The sequence below is a fragment of the Phaethon aethereus genome (genome assembly GCF_964289735.1).
Source record: "Phaethon aethereus genome assembly, chromosome: 1".
Taxonomy (NCBI): domain Eukaryota; kingdom Metazoa; phylum Chordata; class Aves; order Phaethontiformes; family Phaethontidae; genus Phaethon; species Phaethon aethereus.
In genome coordinates this window covers 55,896,425-55,920,875 of record NC_138575.1, presented here as the reverse complement: position 1 = coordinate 55,920,875, position 24,451 = coordinate 55,896,425, and the positions used below count along the sequence as shown (strand labels likewise).

Genomic DNA, 24,451 nt, shown 5'->3' with positions numbered 1-24,451 from the left:
GGCCCAAAACTGCTGCCAGAGCTGGCTCCGGAACCCACCTCATGTTCGCCCTTGCAGCTGCTAGGTCGTACCTCAAGCTGCGGCTCTTAACGCCGGTGCAGCCGCGAGCAGTTTGAGGGAGGATGAACCCGCACCTCCCCGAGAGCAGCGCTGGCCCCGCGAGTCCCGCAGGCAACGAGCTGCTCTGACAGCATCTCCCTTCCAGCTCCCTGCGCTCACGGCACGCCGAGCCGCTCTCCTCCCGCACGGGTGCCAGGCCGGCACCCGCAGCGGGCGCGGTGGGGCGGCGGGATGTGGTCCCAGGCAGGGTAGAGCCGCCAGGCTGCGTCCCTCCGGGGTCCATCTGGGGGGCTGCGATGGCCCCGAGCCCCTGCGAAAGCCCCGCGGGTAAGGCGGCCTGTCGTGGAACGCTGCAGTCGGCTCTGGGTCTGGATTTCATCTTGACTGTAGTCGGGAGGTACAGCCCTATTTCCAATAACCGGAGAGCTTCAGACGCGTTAGAGACACAAGTGCCTGCGGTGTTTCAGTCTAACGAAGGCAGTAAATACAGGAAAGATTATATAAAATGAACTAATGTGTGAAATAATCTAATAGCTATACGTAATTTCCATTCATATACAGTGGTAACAGGATAAAAGCAAATGTGGACAGCCAGCAGGGCATTTAAATAAAATAATTCAGAATGCAGTAGGTTAATAATAATAATGATAAAAAAAATAGTATCCATGCCTATAAATTAGTTGGAAATGCCAAAGAAGCTAATAAAGTATCAAAATGGTAATTTTGTAATTGACATAGAAAGGAGAGAAACAGATTTCTGCATGCCTGCAAATTAATATAGATTGCTGAAATTTCACACGTATTTGACTTATTTGCTTTTTAAGATGTTAATGAAATGTTGAGACAAAAGGCCTGTTTCTATGCAGCATAGGTCAGCTATTTTTTTCAACAGATATGCTTTTTTTCAAAAAAAATAAGTTTTGCAGTTAAAACTGGACAATATTTTTACTGGAAAAAAGTCCGGGGAGAGCATAAGAAGGCAAAGGGAAAATCTGGTATTTGCCAAAGTAGCTCATTCTAGTACACTTGAAACAAAATACTTTGATATTTCTGACATGTACTTTTGACTTGTCATTTTCTAAAGGCGCTACTCAGAAAATTGACCTACATTTAAAAAAAAAGGAAAATAAAGATTTTTTTCTGTAACAAGGGACAGAAGGAGATAATTGGAAGACAAAACAACACACAGTATTCTGAGGTGAATGAAACATTTCAGGTTGACACAAAGCAAAAGTCTCACTGAAAAACCTGCAAAAAAGGATCTGCTGTATTTCTGCAGTAATAGATGCTTGGCCATGAGACTGAAAAATGAATTATTTCCCACATTGTACTCTGCGGCACATTAAATCTAAATTATACAAGGGTCCCAGATATGCAGAACACTTAAGCATGTGCTTAACTTTGTGCTCATGAGTGGCGACATTAAAGTCAATGGGCTATTATTCACATGATTGAAGTTAAATGCTTTTCTGAGTTTGCAGCTTTTGTACAACAAATACCTGTTCTGGAGAAGTCTAGGACAAACACAGAGCGGGTGTATCTGTCAGCTAGAAATTTTCCAAGGGGACCAAAAGTGGGGGTCAGTCTTGTACCTTGCAAGGCCTCTAAGGGGAAGATTGTCTAACCAGATGGCTTGGAGGCAGAACAGACCTTCCATGGGATTGCACTTTTACTATTAACAGACATTTGTGGTACTTTTACACATTTCTGCACGATACAAAGGAAGTTTTATGTGGCGGTGTCCAAAAGCAGAAAATATGCAGTCCTTTCAACAGCAGTATGACTTTTGTTGTCAGGAGACCTTTGTGGAGATATGAGTTAGCTAGACAGAAGTAAGACCGTGCCACTTCCAACTCTGTCCTCTTGTGATAAATCAGAACCTTTTTTAAAATGCTTAGAGTCTGATGCACCTTACTTGACCAAAAAACAAAAAAATAAGGAAGTCCCCAAACCCCCTAACCTTATGTCATGGGGTAGAGTTGAATTTATTTCCACAGTGCTTCTCTGGGGGGACATTTTCCCGTCAATAAGTTGAACTGTGTTCAGTCTTTTGCTTAAATATGATCTTTATATATAACATCAGTGGTACAGACTAGTGCTTAATGTAACAAACATTGGTTCATAGTGAAGTGTAGAAAACTCAGTGCTTGGATAGTCTGAAATTTTATGGCTTAAAATATGATGATTTCTCTGCAGCTCTTTGTAAATCATCAGTTACTATAGTATGAGCTATTTACAAATTCTATAATAGTGCAGTATATATCTGTGTAATTACATATTATGCTAAAGTCTTCATATTAATAAATAGCTATTAAAATAGCTGCAGCATATCGTATTTAGTGATAGATCTTTTTAGCTGGTGACTTACATTTATTGTGTACATAAATATGGTCTCAGATAATTTTTTACAGTTGTAGATGGGTACATTTATCATAGGTTTAGTCATTCTGCATTCTTTGGATTGGCACGATTTTTATGCTTTCTGAGATCCTTGGAACAAACCTCTGTGCCTGTGTGCTAAAAAGTGATTCAGTAGTTTTAAGGCTATAAATGTTTAAAGTCAGTGGGTTTTCAAGCATACTTTTTCTCCCCCCTGCTTCAGTCCTAGTTTCTTTGTCATCCTCCCTCCTTTTGTAAGCTCGGCGCTGCGTAGCGCAGAGCGGTGAGGAGGCTGCGATACGCTTTAGCCTTGACTCAGTCTCTCCGGATTCTCTCTTTTCTGTTGATCTGGAGGGATTTAACGGCAGTAAAAACTTGTAATGGAACTCTTCAGGATTAATGCCAGTTAAAATGCAGTTTTTTGGGGAACTTAGGCAGGTAAGGTACAAGGGGAAGGGATACTCAAGGTCAGACCGTAGAGAAGCACAGCCCCTTGGGCTTTGCCGGCGGCATGGGTGGGAGCCGCTGGAAGAGCTTCTCGTTGCCCCCCCGCGCCGCTCCGACCTCTCCCAGGCCTCGGCCACTGCCCTGACTCTTCTTCTTCAAATGCCTTTTAAGTCGTCTCTTGGAGCTAACCCTTTGGATGCTCTGGGCAAATTTGATCGCTTCTGTGCTAATTGTTTGGCAGTCTGGAAAAAGCTGTCTTGGGAGTTACGTAAGGGGGGGAGGGAGGGGGAGAGCAAAGGATTGTCCTGCTTCTCGCACCAGCATAAGTCAGCGGAGAGGGAAGCAATGAATATTTTTATTTATTATTTATACGGTGCCATAAATGTACTTGGCACTCCGCAGTCAAATAAAAGACAATGGCCCTGCCGCCAGGATTTGGCAGCCTGAGAGGTGAGAGCTGGCCTCCTTCGTGTGAATGATCAGAGCTGAACTGCTGGTGGGGAGGGGATGGGAGGATGAGGTCTGCATGATTAAAAAAAAATACAACAGGCACCCCCCCCGCCCCTTCATTGCTTATGCCTAGTGACTATGACATTTGAAGTTATATGTACATACATATACTTGATAAATATTTGGCAGGTTGTATCTTCCCAGGCATTTTTACTTCACCTGGTGGAAAGGAGCCCTGCTTCTCCCAGGCCTTTGGCTATTCAAGGTCAAACTTTCCCTGAGTCTTGGTGGCCCAGCAGGCTTGCTTGCCTCAGGTGGACCTGCTCCCGTGCCCCGGGACTCACAAGGGAGTGACATGGCTTTAATCTCTCTGCTGTCGTCCGCTTGCAGCTGGGAGGCAGCTTTCTGCAGAAGGCTAAAGGAAGGTGTTATCTCCCACCTCTGGGATGGTGCCGGGATGCCCCAGCTGCCCTGCCTCAAGTGCCCTGCTTTTTCCTTTGCCTCCCTGCCTACAGAGGTGCTTAAGAAAATACACTAATGTGATGAGTAGGCTTTTCTAATTAGTTGGATGAAAATTCTGGCCCCAGTGAAGTCTTTGGGAGGTTTGCTGGACTTGCACACAGGGTTTCACCCTACTGCCCAGTGTTGGTATCCACATACAAGGTGCTGAAGCAGGTTGGCTACTATTAGTGCTCAGAAGATAGGAGGCTCTGACCTGCCTTTCGTCATGAAAACGGATGAAAAATGGAATTGCTCCCCCACCAAACTACATCCTCTGAATTTCTCAGAGTGTTTCACAATTTGTTAACCAGCTGTCTCATGTGCAAAGAAGATTTCAAACTCCTCTGTACTTAGCTGCCACCTCTCAAGGACTTTTTCATCAGTTAATTGTCTCCCTCTGAATGAGCATCTAAACTTCTGATGATATTAACATGATGGTACTAACCAGGATCTTTCTGCCTCACTAATTTCTGTTTTGTGCTTGCCTGGGGTTATTCATTAGGTGCCTTTTGCCCCATTGTGTTTAGCTTCCAAGGAAACTGACTTCCAAGGGTGGAATACATGGCGTGATTTGATACTGGAATAAACAGATGGTCTCAATCCCCTACATGCATGCAAGCAAAAGTTAAGTGTACTGTGGCTAAGATCCCATAGCCCACTTAATTGCAATAGATGTCACTGTGCTAATCTGATACCACACCTACGAATATTAGAGCTGTGGAAGGAGCTTTCAGCTCTGACTGGTGAAGCTCAGTGATTCCACAACAGATATTGTTCTCTGGTCAAGCCTGAGGGACACCTAACAGTGTCTTGAAGCCTATAGCCTGTGTAATGTGTCCTGAGGAAGTTTTAAAGCCTTAGTGTTACCTTTTAGGTGGAGGAGCTGCACAGAGTCTGCATAACGCTCACACACTTGGCAGAGCCAGAAGACACCTGGTTTATTTGTGGTGGATGGACTGTGTCCACGTGCGATGGCTTGATCCTAGAGTGGCCCCACAGGTCTGTTGTATCCATAACGCCTGTGTCAGCAGAAAGGCAGTGTGGTCCCAGTATGCACGTGTAGGTCTGGCTATGGAAGACATGGGACCCCTGAAATGTCATCTGTTCAGGGCGATGGCTGCGCTGCCCAAGGTTTTCAGTCTTGTGCTCTGTGCAGAAGCAGCACAGAGCAAGTCTGCAGATAGCAATCCAGCTTGCAAAGAGGCTGCACAATCCTGCTGTGTGCATTGCTCTGGCAATAACTGCATGTGATGGTGGCTTCTTCCACCAATTGGATCTCTGCTTTCATCTCAGTTATTTTACAAGGGCAACTATTTTTAAAGTTACTATATTTGAACTCCTTTCTTTTGCTTTAAACTGCCCCCCCCCCCCCCGCATTGTCCCTAGGTTGCTCCATTCTCTTCCCTGACCCACACGTGTCCCTATTTCACCACCAGACATTCATATTTTCCTTCTTGTTTGTGGGTCTGACCCACCCTACATCTTCCTTTAAAAGTGACTTTAATCTAATTCTTTGCCAACTTTGCTGCAGTCATCTGCACTAACTGATAACTCCTTTCTCAGACTTATCTAGAGGAATTAATAAGTGAAAGCACTATGCAAAGCAAGACCAGATAATTTGAAACATCACCAGGTATTGAATAAGATAAACCACAAAGTCAAAGTCTGAGGGATCACAAGGTATTTTTATGCCCTCCCAAAACTGACTTATACTGGATTTGATGCTGTTCATTCCCTTTTTAATTTTTTTATATTTATAAATAAAGGAATGTATTGTTTGACTGCTAAAGATGAGAAAATAGGTTTTTGCAACTGCAATCTTAGGGCTGATTTCTGTGGCTGGGCCCAACAATCAGGAAGAGTTGATGTGGCAGCTGGATTCTGAGCTGTGAGGAGTCCCAGCTGCTGCTGAGGAGGTGGAGGGTGATATTGTGAGGGAATGCAGAAGGAGAGAGGAAACTGGACCTAGGGTAAAAGGAGGATCTGAAAACTATAGTCACTTAGAAATGGCTGTGAGTTCCACCTTGGGAGTAAAAAAATGTCTGTAATGTCAAATGTACAGAGGGGAGAAGGAATGTTTTAAGAATGAATCTTCAGAAGTATCTGCACAAGAGATTCATGAGTAGTAGAGGAATATGCAGCAGTCTCTTTAGTCTGCTCTCCTCACGGATTATTGTACCAGTGCTATGATTTAGGTTTGCAGTATGATTTTCTGCCTACGCTGTTGGGCTGGCACACTCATAGCTGGGATGCTATTGTAGCAATGTAAAAGTGCCCCACACCAACATACCAATAGAGCAGGGTCTATGCTGGGAATCTGTAGAGCGCTTTCTCTACCAGGACAGGTGATGGGGCACAGTTGTGTGGATGTGCCTATGTGCACGATCAAGCTGGATAAAGAAAAGAATACAGTAAAAGCCCTGAAGATGGTACTGGCAGTGATGATTGATTGACATTCCAGAAACAAACTGGTCACCACCTGAATGCAGATCAGGACAGAGTTACAGCTTTGAAGAACTTGCAAGCTGCAGATGACAAGACTAAAGGACAGAGGGAAAAGGGTATAACATAGAGAGGCTCTGAGAAGAGTAATAATGAGCATTAACTCTTGCTACCAATGCTTTTATTGTCTTGCTTTTTTAGTGTAAAAAAGCTCTCAGCATCTTGGGGTCCTGGTCAGATTGTTCTTGGTACAGTGGAGGTGGAGAACATGTCCACCAACCAAACGCAAGTCATGGAAAGACCTACTGGATGCAACCAAAGGACAGTAGCAAGAATGGTTGCAGGTCTAGATAATACAGCTTGCAAAGAAAGACTGAGGAAACTGTGCCTCTTTAGTCCCAATGTAAGAATATGGAGAAGAAACAGCTCAACGGTCTTCAAAAACATGAAATGCACCTTCAGAGAAGAAAACACTATTCCGATTTCCCTGTCCATGGTGAAGATAACAGAAAATTAGGGTGGTAGGTATTTTGGTGGGTCAGAGGTGTGGAACTTCCTGTAGTAGAAAATTTAAACTAAGGGTCTGGGCCTTACAAAGTGAAAGGAGACCTCCCAGAGAAGCTGTGTAAGGGTAAGGCACTACACACATACACACACCCAGACACCAAGTTTTGCCAGCTCATTATGTTATGCAGCAGGGGATTATTTTTTTTTATAGCTGTATAAAAGTAGATCGACTGGTAAAAAAGAGCCTTTTTGTTGTGGGAGCTTGCTGAGTTTGGGAAACTGCTTTCAATGCTATTGGCAAACACTTTACAAGTGTAAACAGGGCCTACATCAGGCAGATAAATAAGTGCAAATGTGCTTTTCTGTAGGAACCATTTGGTGATAGGCAATATATTGAAAAAAAAAATTCTCATCAAATTAATTGTGGCCAATTAGACATAACCCCTTCCCCTCATCTCTGAATCCCCTGCAGTTGAGGCTGCCTGAATGGGAAGAGCTCCTATCACCTGTTTCATTATGCAGATTGATATTCGAACGTCTGAGAACAATGCTGCTTTCTGCACAGCACGGCTCCAAATTGCTAATGAAACAGCTCTGCCAGACAAGTCACTTAAACCTTCTTTCTCTGCTGCTGCCGACAGCTCTCGTGGCGAGTTGCGGGGGGGAGCAGGAAAGGGACTCTCCACTCTGAATGTGCTAATAGCCCCCAGCCTGCGTGTTTATCGCTCTCCAGAGCAGGAGGCTTTCTGCTCGCTGGCTCCGAGAGGTTACTTTCCCAAAGCCATGGTCTGATTTGGACTTAATGCTTCTTGATTTCAATTTGTGGAGTGAGGGGTTGAAGAGGTAGGCAGCCGCTGGGCTCTCAACACGGATGTCTCATGTCCCAAAGCTACCCCAGCACTTCAGGCACGCTTGGTGTCTGCTTCCCACTCTCATCTCTAGTATCCACCCCCCCACCACCACCATTTGATGTGAAGCCAGCTCTGTAAGAGATTTCGCTCATGGGTGAGAGTGTGTCACATCACCTTGGCTACAAGTGGAGCATCTCATGACCAAGGCCCCACAATGAGCGAGCGGGAGGCTGCAGGTGCGGTACACCTCTGCCCCAGACAATTTGGGTACAGGGCTGCAGCTGAGCCCTGTGGGTTCCCTACCAAGCAGTCACCCCTCAAGGTAGGTAGACTTGGGCAGCAGGACAGGACTCCTGCTGCAGGGAGGTGTGAGATGGAGCTCCTACAGTTGTGGACCCTGTACAGCCCTGTTTGCCATTCCCTATGACTCTCTGCAGCTGGGTTTGCTCAGCAACTGGTGCAGTTGCTTATCTTCCCCTCCCCTGTTATGACCACATTTCTTGCCAGAGCTTCACAGGACCCCTCTTTGCAGATGCCTGGGGTGGAGTAGTTGTGACTTAGGGTTCTGGCAGGAGAAACATTTACATTAAATGATGGGAGAGTTCTCTCATTAATCTAAATTCTGACCCTTTCTGTCAATACCTGTGGTTAATTCCTTTGTCGATATTTACTGAGGCATTGAGATTACTTCTGCACAGGCTGCCTCCATGTAATGGCTCCTGCATTGTGCCTCAGCTCCTGTCTCATGTCTCTCAGGCTCCTTCTAGACCAGCCTGCCAAAGTGCCCTGCTTCCCTGAGGCTAGCACTTCTCATCCAGGCCCACTCTCCCAGCCCTTGGGAGAAGCCAAACAAGTGGCCATCCTTACTGAACTCTTTGACAACAGTGTCCATTAACTTCCCTCCACACATGTTTTTGACACTGTTTCCCACAGCATTCTCCCCGAGAAGGTGGCTGCTCATGGCTTGGATAGGCGTACTCTTCGCTGGGTAAAAAAACTGGCTGGATGGCCCAAAGAGGTGTAGTGAATGGAGTTAAATGGAATTAGCAGCCAGTCACAAGTGGTGTTCCCCAGGGCTCCAAACTGGGGGCGGTTCTGTTTAATATCTTTATCAATGATCTGGACGAGGGGATCGAGTGCACCCTCAGTAAGTTTGCAGGCAACACCAAGTTGAGTGGGAGTGTTGATCTGTGTGAGGGTAGGAAGGCTCTACAGAGGGATCTGGACAGGCTGGATTGATGGACCAAGGCCAGGTGTATGAGGTTCAACAAGGCCAAGTGCTGAGTCCTGCACTTGGGTCACAGCAACCCCATGCAACACTACAGGCTTGGGGAAGAGTGGCTGGAAAGCTGCCTGGTGGAAAAGGACCTGGGGGTGCTGGTTGACAGCTGTCTGAACATGAGCCAGCAGTGTGCCCAGGTGGCCAAGGCGGCCAACAGCATCTAGGCCTCTATCAGAAATAGTATGGCCAGCCGGAGCAGGGAAGTGATTGTCCCCCTGTACTCAGCACTGGTGAGGCCACACCTTGAATACCGTGTTCAGTTTGGGGCCCCTCACTACAAGAAGGACATTGAGTTGCTGGAGTGTTTCCAAAGAAGGGCAACGAAGCTGGTGAAGGATTTAGAGCACAAGTCTGATGAGGAGCGTCTGAGGGAAATGGGGTCATTTAGTCTGGAGAAAAGGGAGACCTTATCGCTCTCTACAATTACCTGAAAGCGGGTTGTGGCAAGGTGGTTGTCAGTCTCTCCTCCCAAGTGACAAGTGATAGGATGAGAGGAAATGGCCTCAAGTTGCACCAGGGGAAGTTTCAATTGGATATTAGGAGAAATTTATTCACTGAAAGGGTTATCAAGCACTGGAACAGGCTGCCCAGGGCCGTGCTTGAGTCACCATTCCTGGAGGTATTTAAAAGATGTGTAGATGTGGTGCTTAGGGACATGGTTTAGTGGTGGACTTGGTAGTGGTAGGTTAACAGTTGGACTTGATGATCTTAAAGGTCTTTTCCAACCTAAACAATTATTTGTTCCTCCATGATGTTGCCAGGAGAGGACACACTCCTTCCCCATCTGTCCCCTATATTTTCTGGAAGGGCTTTTATGTCTCCTTGCTCCTTCAGTATGAGCTGTGTGGGGCAGAAGTGAGCTCAGAAATATGCATCAGTTTTTGGCTCTGGAGAGCTCTTTGGAGATCCCTCCATTCCTGGACTGAGCTATGCCCACCTACTGCTGAGCAACAAACGGGGATTTTTCAGCTGCCATCTCCTGCCAGAAAGCTGCATGCCTATACCACTATTACTTCTTAAGTGTGGAGAAGTTAACTGCTTATCTCTGGCTCCGTGGACTGTAGAGTGAGATGGGCATCAATTGCTTTCAGCTTTGCAAACACCAAACCAGGTGGCTGGTGATGTGCATTCCTCTTAGGCATTCAAGCTAAAGATCTCTGGTATGGGTCTCACAGGCTGTTTCCTGTCTCATTGTCCACCAGGCTATGACTGAAGTGTGTGTGCATATGGATGTGTGGAGAATAATGTGCATTTTCAGATCTGTTCTGACTGAGGAATGACCAGGGGGTAAGGGATGATGAGTGAATGCGCGGTATGTGGTTTTGTAGAAGCCATCAGCCTGGCTTCCTTCTCTAGAAACATGCTTTTCCAGTTGCCAAAAATAGTAATTTCCTTCAAAAGGAATGTTTTCATTTAGTTATTCTTTGCCCAAGAGGTTAAAAATTAAATATGGGCCCTTCCACCTCTGGCTGCTAATATGGGCCCTTGAACACAGGTGTGACAAAGGATAGTTCAGGGGTGGGATTGTTTCCCTTATCACAGCCCTGCCTGACTCTATAATACTTCTTACTCCAGTTCATAGGCACGGTGATGGAAGCAGACAAAACTAGAGATTGTATCACTGGGAATGGAAGGTGAATGTATAAAATGGACATTGGATGGGGCTTCTTTTTCTCTTAACACTCTTTGGGCCCAGAGAGAGGCTCTCATAGCTGCTGCCCCTCCAAAGGGCATGCTGAAGCTGAGGTCACACCAATGTTGGTCAGCCCTGCCTGCTGCCTGCCCTGCTGACGTTACTCTGCTGGGGGGTCTCTGTAGGGATGGGGCGTGCCCTATCTGCCTCAAGGCTGGGTTCTGCAGCCTCTGGGGAAGCAAGTTGCCCACTTTGCAAACTCCTGTTTTAGCATGTTGGGGGAGAGACTGTGTTCTGTTGTACTTGGTATGGCAATGCCTTTCTTGTGATGGGTCCCCTAAGCTGCTGCTATAATCAGCTTGGTAAAAAAGAATAATTTTAGCATGCTGCAGTGATTTTTCTCCCATCAAAGTTTGCTTTCATTACAGGTTTTGATAGCTACGAGTTTGTCTTCATCCCTAGGGGGTGTGACAAGGTTCTAAGAGCCACCTTACTGCCTGTTTTATGCTATGTGAAACCGCTTTTTTCTGGTGATGTGCCAAGCTGTGTTTCAAAAAACAGCCCTGATATTTTCTATTTGCTTAAAGCAGTAGGACATGCTCTCTCTCACACGCTCATGTGTGCACATACAAGCCAGCCCATCTCGCCATCCAAACTGGAGAGATGATTGCTTGCACAGCCGGATGAATTGGCTGGTACACGGGAACAGGTGATGTGAACGGTGCATTCATCTACCCACAGACACAGCTCTTGGTTGGCCTTATTGCTGAGGTGTTGTGAATGAGATATACTGCTTTAGTGGCTTTGGCCTCCTCAGCTGAGTTGACCAGGTTCCAAACTGGCTTTGAGCAGAACTCAAAAACAAGGCTCATCTGCATGTTTTTTAAGCTATAGCTATAGACTGCAGCCACATTTCCACTATAGAAGGTGGAAGTACATGACTGCATATATTCATGTACCAGCTGAACTGTTGCTGTTAAATGGGTTTGATCTGACCGTTAGCATGTTCTTAGCATGCTTCTCGGGATCATCCAAATATACAGTCACAGCTGGGAGTCAAGAATTAGCACCAGGCAAGCTACTGCTTCATATATCAAGAGAGGAGGGGGCTTCCCTCCATCTAACCTACCTTTGCATCTTTACTACTTATTCAGTTCCTGGCTTACAATTCTGTGCTCCTTCCCGTCTGATGGTTCTAGGGGTTTTAAGCAGTCTTGATAATTGACAGTCTAAATTTTACTGCTCATAAAACCCCAGAGAGCATTGATTATGACTTGAGTTAAGCAACTGACATAGAAAATCTCACAGTCTTGCAGCCGTAGGGGAATGTTATGATGAATGTATTTCTTGTGAGCAGCAAAAGGTTTGGAGTATTTTGCCAGCTCTGTTCTGGGCATCAAACGTTACTAGTGACTTGCTGCCACTAATAGCATTTCATTTGGGACATTCGCCCAAAAGTTTGAAAGCTGATCATTCGTTTGGTGAAGTGGGTGTTCTGAGAGGCATCTCTCCTTGTTAATTACTTCTCTACTTCAGTCAGAATCAGGAAGTGCAAAAGCATCCACAGAGCTGAAAAAGATACTTCTTAGAAACTAAATGACACTTTGTGGATAAAATGCACATAGATTTTATTGAACATCTTTCCTTGACTGTGTTCCAAAGCTGCTGTTACCTTTTCCCTTTCCTTTTTCCTTTTATCTAACCTCCTTTTAATCTTTGATCACTGGCTATTTTATGCACTTAATCCAGAGTGGCAAAAAATACCAGGTTGATTGGCTTCTCTTCAAGGTTCTTAGGCACTAACAGGAGATGTTTGTGTTTGAAAACAGTGGAATATAATATCTTCTTAATAATGTTTTCTACACGATAGTAAAATAAAATGAGAACTACCTTCCGAGGAGAGTGTGTTCTCCCATTCAGATGACTGCTTCTTGCTGAAAGATTGTGAGAAATGTTCTTTTTCTGTCTCTCTCCAGTTCCAGAAACCCAATGACTTCTCACCTCCTTTCCGCTTCGGGACAGTTCCCAATGGCAGCACAGAAAGGAACATTCGCAACAACTACCCTGAAATGCACAGCTACATGGTGAAGTTCAATCAGAGGGGGGTGGATGATGCACTGTTCTCGCTGAAGACTGGGTGAGGCTTTCTTCTTCCACACTTACTCACCACAGAAACCTGACTTCTTTGCATGCTTGTCTGGAAAATCCTTTGCGGGGTTTGGAAAATGAGCCGCCATTATCATTCCATGGTTAAAAGTATAGCAAGACCACACACAGAACAGGAGAATAATTCTGTGGTTCTCTTAGCCAGGTTTTTCTATTGACATGTCTATAGGAGTTTCTGGTTTTGCTGTGTTTATAAGCTATTTTTTAAATAAGAGGGTCTTCTGTATCCTTGTGTATGTTAGCCTTGTGTATATTAGTCCAAAGACCTTGCTTCATCAAGATGTTTCATGCTGTTGAGTCCCTATGCTGTCGTGGTTTAGCCCCAGCCAGCAACTAAGCACCACGCAGCCGCTCGCTCACTCCCCCACGGTGGGACAGGGGAGAGAATCGGAAGAGTAAAAGTGAGGAAACTCATGGTTTGAGATAAAGACAGTTTAATAAGTAAAGCAAAAGCCGCTCACGCAAGCAAAGCAAAACAAGGAATTTGTTCACCACTCCCCGTGGGCAGGCAGGTGTTCAGCCATCTCCAGGGAAGCAGGGCTCCGTCACGCGTAATGGTTTCTTGGGAAGACAGACGCCATAACTCCAAACGTCCCTCCACCCCTTCCTTCTTCTTTGTCCCAGCTTTATATACTGAGCATGACGTTATATGGTATGGAATATCTCTTTGGCCAGCCTGGGTCAGCTGTCCCAGCTGTGTCCCCTCCCAGCTTCCCGTGCACCCCCAGCCTGCTCGCTGCAGGCCAGCATGAGAAGCTGGACTGTCCTTGAGTACTTAGCAACAACTCAAAACATCAGCACGTTATCAACATTTTCTCATCCCAAATCCAAAACATAGCCTCACGCTAGCTTCTATGAAGAAAATTAACTCTACCCTGGCTGAAACCAGGACATATGCATACACAGGAAAAGCTCACAGACCTCTGTGGATGAAGTTTTTTTCAGAGCATTTATACTGTCCTCTGGAAATTCCTTTGTTTTCCCTCCTTCTGTGTATAAAAGATTATGTTAATCAGGAAGCTGAAACAATCCTTGTCAGACTAATCCCACCCCAGTGTATCACTAGCTAATATAGTGTAATGGAAGGTGTGATTGAAGCAAATAGTTTGGAAGTAGCCCTTCTCTCTGGAATATTTTAGTATCAAGAGCTGAACAAAATGTTGTTTGAATAATAAGGAAGTATATAAAACGGGAGCATTTCCTTGGGTAATTTGGGAAACGTGGGAAAAATCATTAGCAAGAAGTATGTTTGAACAGCTCATCCTATTTTAATAGCAGTGAATCTGTAAAGGAGCTAACTTAAAACACCATTTTGCAAGCCTTTGTCCTTTATAATTAAAGACCTTTTCCCAGAGCTGACCATTTTGGTTGTCAGAGCCTAGCCCCAGTGAAAAAAAACATTCTTGCTTACACTTATGTTGCACTCTTATGAGAAAGTTCATTCCAAAGCACGAATGAAGATGTTCAGCCAATTTAATTACCAGATTGACTAAATATTCCTAAACCTGTTTGCCAGGTTCAGAGGCACACAGCCCATTATAAATGATTGTACCATTGTTGGATGCCATCCTGGGAACGTACATTTGCCAGGAGAGTCATCATCCAGGAAATAAATATGCTCTGTCCTGGAAATATATGGTGAAACAGAGCTCATCACTTGCGGTAGATGTCATCCTGGCTTCATATCCACCCTTGGACAGACTTCCCCACAGATACACACTTGAACTGAGATAGTCACCATAGTGGAAATATATGTGCAGGAGGTGGATTGAAACGATAGTGTGGGTGTGAGAATGTGCAAGGTGGAAGGTCTTTCATCTTTTATCCGAAAGTGCTTCATTTCAGATCTAGTGGGAGGATTTACTCATCGGCAGTCTTTGGTTATATAGAAGATGCAGCCCCCTGAGACTGCCCTCCACACCCCAATCAATTTGTTGTAGTGAGAGGAAAGCTCTCATCAGTCTGTTGTGCTGTCTACCCATCCCAGCCCATAATGCCATAATGGGGATTTCTCTGTGTTGAAACAGAATTATTCTTGTGGTTTTCAGCTAAGCACTCTTTACCAAAGAGCTACTCAGCATGGTGAACCATAAAGCTGCTATCGTGGCCACTTGACATTGGTAAAGATCCAGTAGTGCTTTTCACAGTAACCGAGGAGTTAAACATGATGTCCTGACTATATCTAATTTGAAAAAATTACATTTTGCTCAGCTAAGTCATGCCAGCAGTTTGAATCTGAGATAATCTTTTCCTTAATCCAACCCCTACTTTGCTATCTAGTATTGATACATTTTATAAAGTATTTTAGGTTCCTTTGAGATGAAAGGCAGTACAGAAATATAAACTATTCTTAGGACTATAGATCCCCTTGAATTCCTCTTCATTCATCTTTAGTTGCAGTATGTTTGTATTCCAAATTTTCTTTCAGATCAGAAATTATGAGTAGCAAAGAGTCAGAAAGAAATCAACATTTATATGTCAAATATAATCTATATCATAAAAATTTATAATCTAGCTTCATCTGTAAACAGGTTCTAGGCTCGGACTTTAGTGCACTCTGATGAAGGTAAAGATGCAACCTATTGTAGTCTATCTGAAAGAGGTTTGTTTCTGCCTTAATTACCAGAGAACACTTTTGAACTCATACAGATTCTATCTTTTCTGTACTATACCCCTCTTGTTTCTTGCACCTGTGCAGGAAGTTGGATGCTTTCATTTATGATGCAGCAGTGCTAAACTACATGGCTGGCAGAGATGAAGGCTGCAAACTGGTGACGATTGGGAGTGGTAAAGTGTTTGCCTCCACCGGCTATGGCATTGCTATCCAGAAGGACTCAGGCTGGAAACGCCAGGTTGATCTTGCCATTCTGCAGCTTTTTGGAGATGGTAAGCAACAAGAAAAAGAGGAGTTGGAGTTTTCCTAAGAAATACCAAGTTGTGCATGTAAGAAATAGAAGTTCCTGGCTCTGATGCTTCAGAATTGAATTGAGAATAGGAAATTATTAACACGGGTTTGTTAGAGGCATTACACCAAAAATGTGAGGATGTCACTCCTTTTACATTGTTGATGCAGGGTATCAGTATCATCAAAAGCAATGTCAAACTAAGGGTCTCATAGAACCAACTCAGCTGTGTGCTTGAAAATATCTTGTGCGAAGAATGTCTTGTAAAAACAAGATTTCTGTTGTGAACTTTTCACTACCTTTAAGGTTTTGCCATGACCAAACCCATTAATTATACTGGACATTTCGTGGTCACCCCATGCTTTATAGTTCTAGACAGGATCAAGACATGCAGAGTTTACAAAATTAAAGGATAAATACTTCTGGATGAAAGAGTTAACTCAGATCTTCCAAAACCTCAAAAAAACCAAGGAAGGACTTAAGACTTATAAGCATATTTTGGAGTCAGTTTCTAATCAGAACATTATAGTTACTTACTTCATCTCATCTTTTAAAGAGAAATTGCTATTATTAAAAAAAAATTATTTGTGGGATAAGGAATTCCTTCTTAAAAAATATTTTCCTGGCTTTCCTTTCCATTCCATATTACATCTTGCCATGTCCTTTTTTTGAATAAATAAGATTCACAGGTTATTTTCTTTATAAGTATTTCTTTTTTTCTGAAAACTGAAAATAACATATGGTATAATAAATATAGAAAGAACATAGCTCTGAGAGACTTCAGCAGAAAATTGGCCACCTGACAGATAGTGTGTTCTGTCTCCTAAACAGCCTAATATGTATTTTTTCAGAAAAACACATAAGTTCTCCGTAAAGCTTTAAAGACTATGCTATGGTGACACATAAATATACGGATTTTTTTTCCCCGTCACTGGACTGGAGTTGGAAAATGTGAAAAACTAACTTTCCTAACAGCATGAAAAGAATTGCCAACCTGCAAAATTAGTTTGTTTCTGAATGTCTCAGTGTATGTATGTGTTTATCTCTCTCTCTCCCCTTATGAAAATACTGTAATGGGAGTAAGTGGGGTATAAAATTAGACTACAGAACATTTGTTCCTAGCTGATAGAATTTAGTAATATTTTTGATTGGTCAAAGGACTTGGAAGTGTTGAATTTGGACAAAATTGAAGGGAAGGTAAAAATGCACAAATATTTTAGGGAACATTGCACCTTGTTTTAATGAGCTATGGATATGATGGAAACAAATTCAAAATAAAACATTTTGATTTTTTAAAATCAACATTTTTAATTTTGAGCTGGAAACATACAATGTTTAGAAGTGACACATTTTTGTGTCATCAGTATCAGTCCCTGATTTTTCCCTTCATTGACCTGATATGAAAGTGGCAGTTTGTGAGGCCAGATCTTCAGTCATCTGGTGGACAACATTTTCACTGTAGACATTTGGCAAGTGTTATAGCTGTGTCCTGTGGTACAGCTTTTTGTGGCTAATATCGAGCTGTGGAGAAATCCTGTTGCCTTCCCTGTGACAAATTGCACCTGCCCCTATCAGAAGGGCAGTCAGGATATTTCATGGATGTAATAGATGTGGAAAAAGAGTATGGCCACTACAAATGACCTTAGATCAGCTTCTTGCTTTCAGTCTGCCCCAGCTTGAGCTCTTCAGCCATTGCAGGGCTGTCTAACCTGTATCTTTCCTTCTCTGTCTTTCTAGGGGAGATGGAGGAACTGGAAGCACTGTGGCTCACTGGCATTTGTCACAATGAGAAGAACGAGGTTATGAGCAGCCAGCTGGATATAGATAACATGGCAGGTGTCTTCTACATGCTGGGAGCAGCCATGGCCCTCAGCCTCATCACCTTCATCTGTGAGCATCTCTTCTACTGGCAATTCCGCCACTGCTTCATGGGCGTCTGCTCTGGCAAGCCTGGTGTGGTCTTCTCCATCAGCAGGGTGAGTGCCACTAGCTAGCGGGGAGGAACAGAGGATTTATTCAGACAGTCCTAGGTGCTGGAGATGGGGAAAGCTACCAAGACTGTCTAACACACAGGTGGCATGGAATGGTGGTCTGCAGGATAAAGGCTAGCATCTTTTCACCATTAATGTTGCAAGAGCACCTAATGTTTTTCTGTGACATCTCTGGTCTCTGCTGGATTATGGTCATGGAAATAGAAATTTCACGTGGAAATTAAAATGTAGTATAAAGAGAAGTTAACTGTAACTGTCTGCTCCTCCAAATGAGTTGTGAGGAGGCCAAATTTGGGGACAATAAGTCAAGTAATGGTGGATAACATGATTAGAAATTCAGGAGTTTTTCATTGTCCTCTATATTGCAGCTGTTCAGCTGACCTTATGTTAACTAGAAATGTGCTATCATGGACAGTCAGAAGTCTCTAACCAAAAGCCATGCCATAAACCATGCAGAAATCTTTCCAGAGAGGACGACCACATGAACTTAGCAATTGCTTTATGCAAATCTGCCTTAGGGTATAATATTTACATTTAAAGCAGATTCTAGTAATTTCTGAGTCATCTTTATGCTATTAGTGTAGCTAGCAGTGTCCCATTTGGAGCTTTTTTCCCTTCTTTCAAGCCATTCCTGATCTCCTGATCCATTCCGAAGTGAGGTCAAATCTCGGCATTTTTCATCTCAGTGTCCGATGTAACTGAATTAACTTTGATTGTTCAAGGAGTATATAATTGCTACATAACATATTGTTGAGGAGAAATGACAAAGCCTTTTGAATGCAGGGGCACAGCCTCTCTTCTATATTGTTAGTTTCTGACCTGGCTTAGTCTGGAGATGAGATGGGGGATTGTGTTTTGTGATCCTTTCAATAAGTGCAGATTCTTTCATTCTGGGGTTATCTGTTAGACCTGGGCCAGGTTGGTGAAAAGTCTGAAAAGTGTTAATCATCTGCTAGCTGCTGAGAAACCATGGTAACATGCTGTGATGGTGTCCATTTCACAGTTGACATTAGTCAGCAGGCACCATTTGGCAGGCCAGGGAATAAATGGGCCCCTTCTGCTCCTAGGGGTAGCCCTTGAAAACAGCCCATGTCATGGATGAAACAAGCTAGCAGGGAATGTGGAGGAATTGGACACTTCTTCTGTCTGATTTGAGGTTGAACAGAGGACATTTGCTTTCAGGGTTGTCAATTTGGAGCCTGTTATCACTGTTAAATTTAACAGAATGCAATTAAAAATTCTATTGTACCTCACTCAACCAGATGCAAAAGACCTAAATACCTCTTTGGCAGTCCTGCTCTTTCTCTGTTTCCTTTTCTAATCTGTACTGGTGATTAATGTAGCTAAGTTTATGACAAATGAAGTTGTTCCCTTTTTAAGATGGCTCGTATCTTGTTGATTCACTGATGTCCAGATGAATTTCAAGGGCCGAAACAGACTTTCTTCCTCTCATCCACACAGAATCATTTGTCTTGATGCTTTTGTTCCCAAGGAAATTATTTTCCCCATTTTCAGTTCCATGTTACACCTACTAGATTTGAGTAATTCTTACAGCTGCAAGCAGTTCTTCCTGCATCCTACAGATATGACATGAAGCAAATCAGAGAAAGAGGAATGAGGGGAAGGAAAAAAATGTGAAGGGCAAGAAAGAGGGGCAGAACAGCAAGGGTTGGTAGAGCGGGTCTGATTTAATTTGATTTGATTGTGCTTCATGATGGAAGGCTGTGACAGGCCTTGCTGTCCTACAGGAACACGCTGTTGCTGCACAGGATGCTTCCCAGTCCAGGTACCCTTTCATGTATTCTTTGCAGGACCACTCACCTTCCTGCTTTCTCTCATTTCAGGGTATCTACAGCTGCATCCATGGCGTGGCCATTGAGGAACGCCAGTCAGCAATGAACTCCCCCACGGCGACTATGAACAACACCCATTCCAACATCCTCCGCCTGCTTCGGACAGCCAAGAACATGGCCAACCTGTCAGGGGTCAATGGCTCACCGCAGAGTGCCCTGGACTTTATCCGCCGTGAGTCATCGGTCTACGATATCTCTGAGCACCGCCGCAGCTTCACCCACTCAGACTGCAAGTCCTACAACAACCCCCCCTGCGAGGAGAACCTCTTTAGTGACTATATTAGTGAGGTGGAAAGGACCTTTGGCAACCTCCAGCTGAAGGACAGCAATGTGTATCAGGACCACTACCACCACCACCACCGCCCCCACAGCATTGGCAGCACCAGCTCCATTGACGGGCTATACGACTGTGACAACCCGCCCTTCAATGCCCAGTCACGGTCCATCGGGAAGAAGCCCTTGGACCTGGGGTTACCCCCTGCCAAGCACAGCCAGCTGGGTGACCTTTACGGCAAGTTCTCCTTCAAGAGTGACCGCTACGGGGGCAGTGGGGCCCATGACGACCTGATCCGCTCAGACGTCTCTGACATTTCCACTCACACGGTCACCTATGGCAACATTGAGGGCAATGCAGCCAAGCGGAGGAAGCAGCAATACAAGGACAGCCTGAAGAAGCGCCCGGCCTCTGCCAAGTCCCGACGGGAGTTTGACGAGATAGAGCTGGCCTACCGCCGACGCCCACCCCGCTCACCTGACCACAAGCGCTACTTCAGGGACAAGGAAGGGCTACGGGACTTCTACCTGGACCAATTTCGGGCCAAGGAGAATTCACCGCACTGGGAACACGTGGACCTGACGGATATCTACAAAGAGCGGGGAGATGAGTTCAAGCGTGACACAGGAGGAGGAGGGGGTGGATCCTGCACTAACAGGGCCCACCACAAGCATGGCTCGGGCGAGTTTGGTGGAGGCAACGAGCACAAGCATGGCGTTGTGAGCGGGGTCCCAGCGCCGTGGGAGAAGAACCTGACCAACTTAGACTGGGAGGACCGGCCAGGGGCTAATTTCTGTCGCGGTTGCCCTTCTAAGCTGCACAACTACACGCCATCGGTGGTGGGGCAGAACTCCACCCGCCAGGCCTGCATCCGCTGTGAGGCCTGCAAGAAAGCAGGCAACCTGTACGACATCAGTGAGGACAACTCGCTCCAAGAGCTGGATCAGCCGCCTGCCCCCGTGCCCGTGGCCACCAGTGCCACCTCCTCCTCCAAATATCCTCAGAGCCCTTCCAATTCTGCCTCCAAGGTGCAGAAGAAGAACCGCAACAAGCTCCGCCGGCAGCACTCCTATGACACCTTTGTGGACCTGCAGAAGGACGACTCAGCCCTGGCCCCCCGCAGCGTCAGCCTCAAGGACAAGGGCCGCTTTTTGGAGGGGAGCCCCTACGCCCACATGTTTGAGATGCCAGCCAGTGAGACCACCTTTGCCAACAACAAGTCCTCAGTGCCCGCCACCAGCTACCACCACCACAACAACCCCGGCAGCAGCGGGGGCTACATGCTCAGCAAGTCGCTCTACCCCGACCGGGTCACCCAAAACCCTTTCATCCCCACTTTTGGGGATGACCAATGCTTGCTCCACGGCAGCAAATCTTATTTCTTCAGGCAGCCTGTGGTGGCAGGAGGGCCCAAAGCCAGGCCAGACTTCCGAGCCATCGTCACCACCAACAAGCCGGTGGTCTCAGCCCTTCATGGGGCTGTGCCAGCCCGTTTCCAGAAGGACATCTGTATAGGGAACCAGTCCAACCCCTGTGTGCCTAACAACAAAAACCCCAGGGCTTTCAATGGCTCCAGCAACGGGCATGTTTATGAGAAACTCTCCAGTATTGAGTCTGACGTTTGAGTGAGAGGGGAAGAGCACGGGGAGGGACTGGGGGTATATGTGGAGGGTGGGAGGGTCGGGTGGGATCAATCCCATCGGCTACTCTCCTGGGTTGTCCTTAGTTTGTGGGATACTGGAGTTCTGAGTAGTGCAGCACTGGTGACAAGTGCCACCTCTTTGGTTTCCCCTCTTCCTCCTCCTCTTTCCCACCCCTCCCCTTTTAACTCTTTTTCCATGTTCTCGCTCCTCCCATTCTCCTCCATTCCTGGCCATTGCACTTTACAGTGACATCGGAGTTGGATATCCTTGCTTGTGATTTCAGGAAGCAGAGAAAAAAGCAGGGAAGGGGTGGGCTGAGGGGGAGCGGCAGTGACTCTAGCATTTCACTTTTGCTGGCTCCCAGCAGAGAAAGGCATGTGCACACACACGTGTGTGTGGCAGGAGGAGACAGCAGAAGCAGTGTAATGGACATGCAGGAAAATATGCTTGCTCAGGCAACTCTTCCTAAAACTGCCTAGAAAAGAGTAGTGTTTGAAGATGTGGAGAAAGTGAAGGGGGAATAACACAACTAACTTGATGATGCACTTATATGTTAGCTATACTGAGGTTCTCGTTACATTATTTTGTGAAGACTATGGGGGTTTAGGGCTGAAATATATATATATATTTGCGTATATGCTGAGAAATTTTACGCTAAAATTTTGAATTGTGTGCTGGGTTGTGGGGAGAGGGAGAGAAAGCTTGTGTGCAGGTCTGGCTAGTGGTTTCACTATGGCTATTGCAGCTGTTGAATCTGTAGCAGACCAGTAGGAGAGATGGAAAGGAAGTGGGGTCTGAGTTTGGGAAAGCAACCATGGCGTCAGGGAGGCTGCTGGGATCTCTGACAGAGGATGCTGGTTTGCACTGAATGAGGGGAGTTTGGGGAAGGGGGCGCAGGGTTGGGTCATTAGCTGTGAGTTGCTCACTAGTTGTGACATACTTCAAGGGTGGGAGAAGTGTATAGTATGGGTTAGCCTATACGCGAGTATATACGATAGCTTTATACTTGAAATATCTGTGGAGAAAGCAAAATAAACCCATGATCCTATAAGGTGTCTGGATAACAAACACAGTGGAACAGAGCTAAAGAGTAGGGAAGGGTGGGGAGTTTTGTCACTGTCACTTCAGGGGACACCAAGTCTGTTTTGGCATGTCCTTTCAGCGAGGAGGGCAGGGAAAAAGGGTTTTCATCCTTCTGCCCTCCCTACCATTTGGCTAGCAGGTTGGAACAAAAAGAATAGGGTGCCGTCTGCCAGCGCTGGCATGGTGCCGGAGAGGAAAAAAAATGCCATGAAAGTGTGCGTGTGGTGGCGGTGGTGCCGGTGGACTGTTTCAATGCCTCCTTGCACATGTGGAAATGGGAGGAGGGTGTGTGCACCCATGGGAAATACATATGTATATTTACTATTGAATGTACAGGGGAAGTACATGGCTTGTCTTCCCGGGAAGGGGTGTGCTTGAATAAATGCCAGAGAGCACAGAAACTTGTACCAAGGGTTGAAGACAAGACGTGCAAGGCTGAAATGCGTGTGTAGATGTATGTGTGCCTCTGTGTGTGAGAGAGATACTAGCACAGGTGCAAAGCTGGAATAGCCTAGGGTTTCCCATCCCTGTAGTTGTAGTGACAGCTTTCCTGGTGCACCTAGTATCGATAAGAGTGTTTTTTTCTTTCCATTGTATCATTTTAGATGCAAGTTAAACTAAAGGAAAGGGAGCAATGGTAGGAGTGAGAAGCTGAACTCCCCTTTCATGTGTTTTCTTTCTCCTGAGGTGGGGGTGTGGGCCGACCTCTCCTGTCCTGAGGGACATGGCAAAGGCTCTCCTGCTTATCCTGGGTCTGTCCCGGTGTCTCGATGACCGTGGCTCTCCAGGCGAAGGGTTGAGAGAGCCCTGTGCTGAGGGCATGGGGACACTGCTGAGGACTGACTCTGGAAGGAGATGGCAACCCCCTCTTTATGAGCCACATTTCTTGGAGCTGAAGGCCATCTCTCTCACATTCCTCATCGCACCCTGGTTGATTTTATCTTACCTTTCTCTTTTTAAGCCAACAGAAGGCCTTTTATTTATTTACCTATTTATTTTATTTATTTTTTAGAACTGGGGCAGAGGGAGGGTGGGATTTGCCTGTAAAGTCAAAGAGTGTGAGGATAGGGTGGCAGGGTTGGTGAGGGGAATATTTTCTTATATTTCACTGAGGAAATTAAGGAGAAAAGAGGGGGAGAGTCTTTGTAATGCCACCCCTTAGTCTTTGGGGTAAGGGAACTTCATATTATTTCCCTCTTCTCTCATTACAAGGACAAAAGAAAAAGAAAAAAGAAAAAAAAAAAAAAAAGAAACCAAACAAATTAACAGAGCGATCTGCAATCCAGAACACACGGCAGCTTGTCAGACACCTCTGACAGCAGCCACCGAGAAGGCGTTCCTTTCATTTGTAAATATTTCTTTTTTATTGCGTTTTTGTATAAATTGGTGTTTCTCTTCTCGTGAATATTCAGGTCGTGGGGTGGGAGGGAGGGGAAGTTTGCTTCCGTTCTGTTTGTTTTCTACGACTTTTCAGGCTGCGTTTTTGGAAGCGGTTTACGCGGGTCGAGGCCGTATGAATGAGGGAGAGAGAGCGAGCGAGAGAGAGCGCGAGCGCCATGTGTGTTGTGTCCCCCTGAGGCCCCCCGTATTGCCCTGTCACCTTTATCTTCATGAATGGAAGACGCCGGAACGTCACTTCAAGCCTTGCCAGCAGGGTTTCATGTTTTGATGGGAACACCCCCAATTCCTTTTTGCATATAAACTCTCTGTACCAGCATCTCTCTGTGGAGTTTGGGCCTCAAGGCACTACACTGTCTTGATAGCGGTGGGGTGAACCATCAAGTTGGCCGCTCAGGTTGGACCATCACTTTGACATTAAGAGACTTCTCCGATGCTACTTTGGTTTAGAAATCTTGGACCTGGGAAAGCTCATGATAATTTCTGGTATTTCCTAAGGGCTTGGGGGGGGAGCTTGACAGCTGGCGAGGGCAGCTAATCTCTTTGGCGGTTATCTCGGTACTTTTCTGTCCCTCCCCACCTGGAACG

General features: G+C 45.4%; 1 protein-coding gene across 1 annotated transcript in view; it reads left to right on the top strand.

Moving 5' to 3' along the window:
• The window catches only part of GRIN2B (glutamate ionotropic receptor NMDA type subunit 2B), a gene marked incomplete at its 5' end in the record, with an annotated part of 168,268 nt that extends 146,856 nt beyond the window's left edge, over positions 1–21,412 (top strand). Inside the window, 4 exons of the mRNA XM_082010807.1 lie at positions 12,529–12,689; positions 15,417–15,604; positions 17,359–17,597; positions 19,457–21,412. Coding sequence (XP_081866933.1) covers positions 12,529–12,689; positions 15,417–15,604; positions 17,359–17,597; positions 19,457–21,364 — 2,496 coding nt within the window. The 3' untranslated portion in view covers positions 21,365–21,412. The remainder of the gene's footprint in view (positions 1–12,528; positions 12,690–15,416; positions 15,605–17,358; positions 17,598–19,456) is intronic.
• Positions 21,413–24,451: the final 3,039 nt, after the last annotated feature.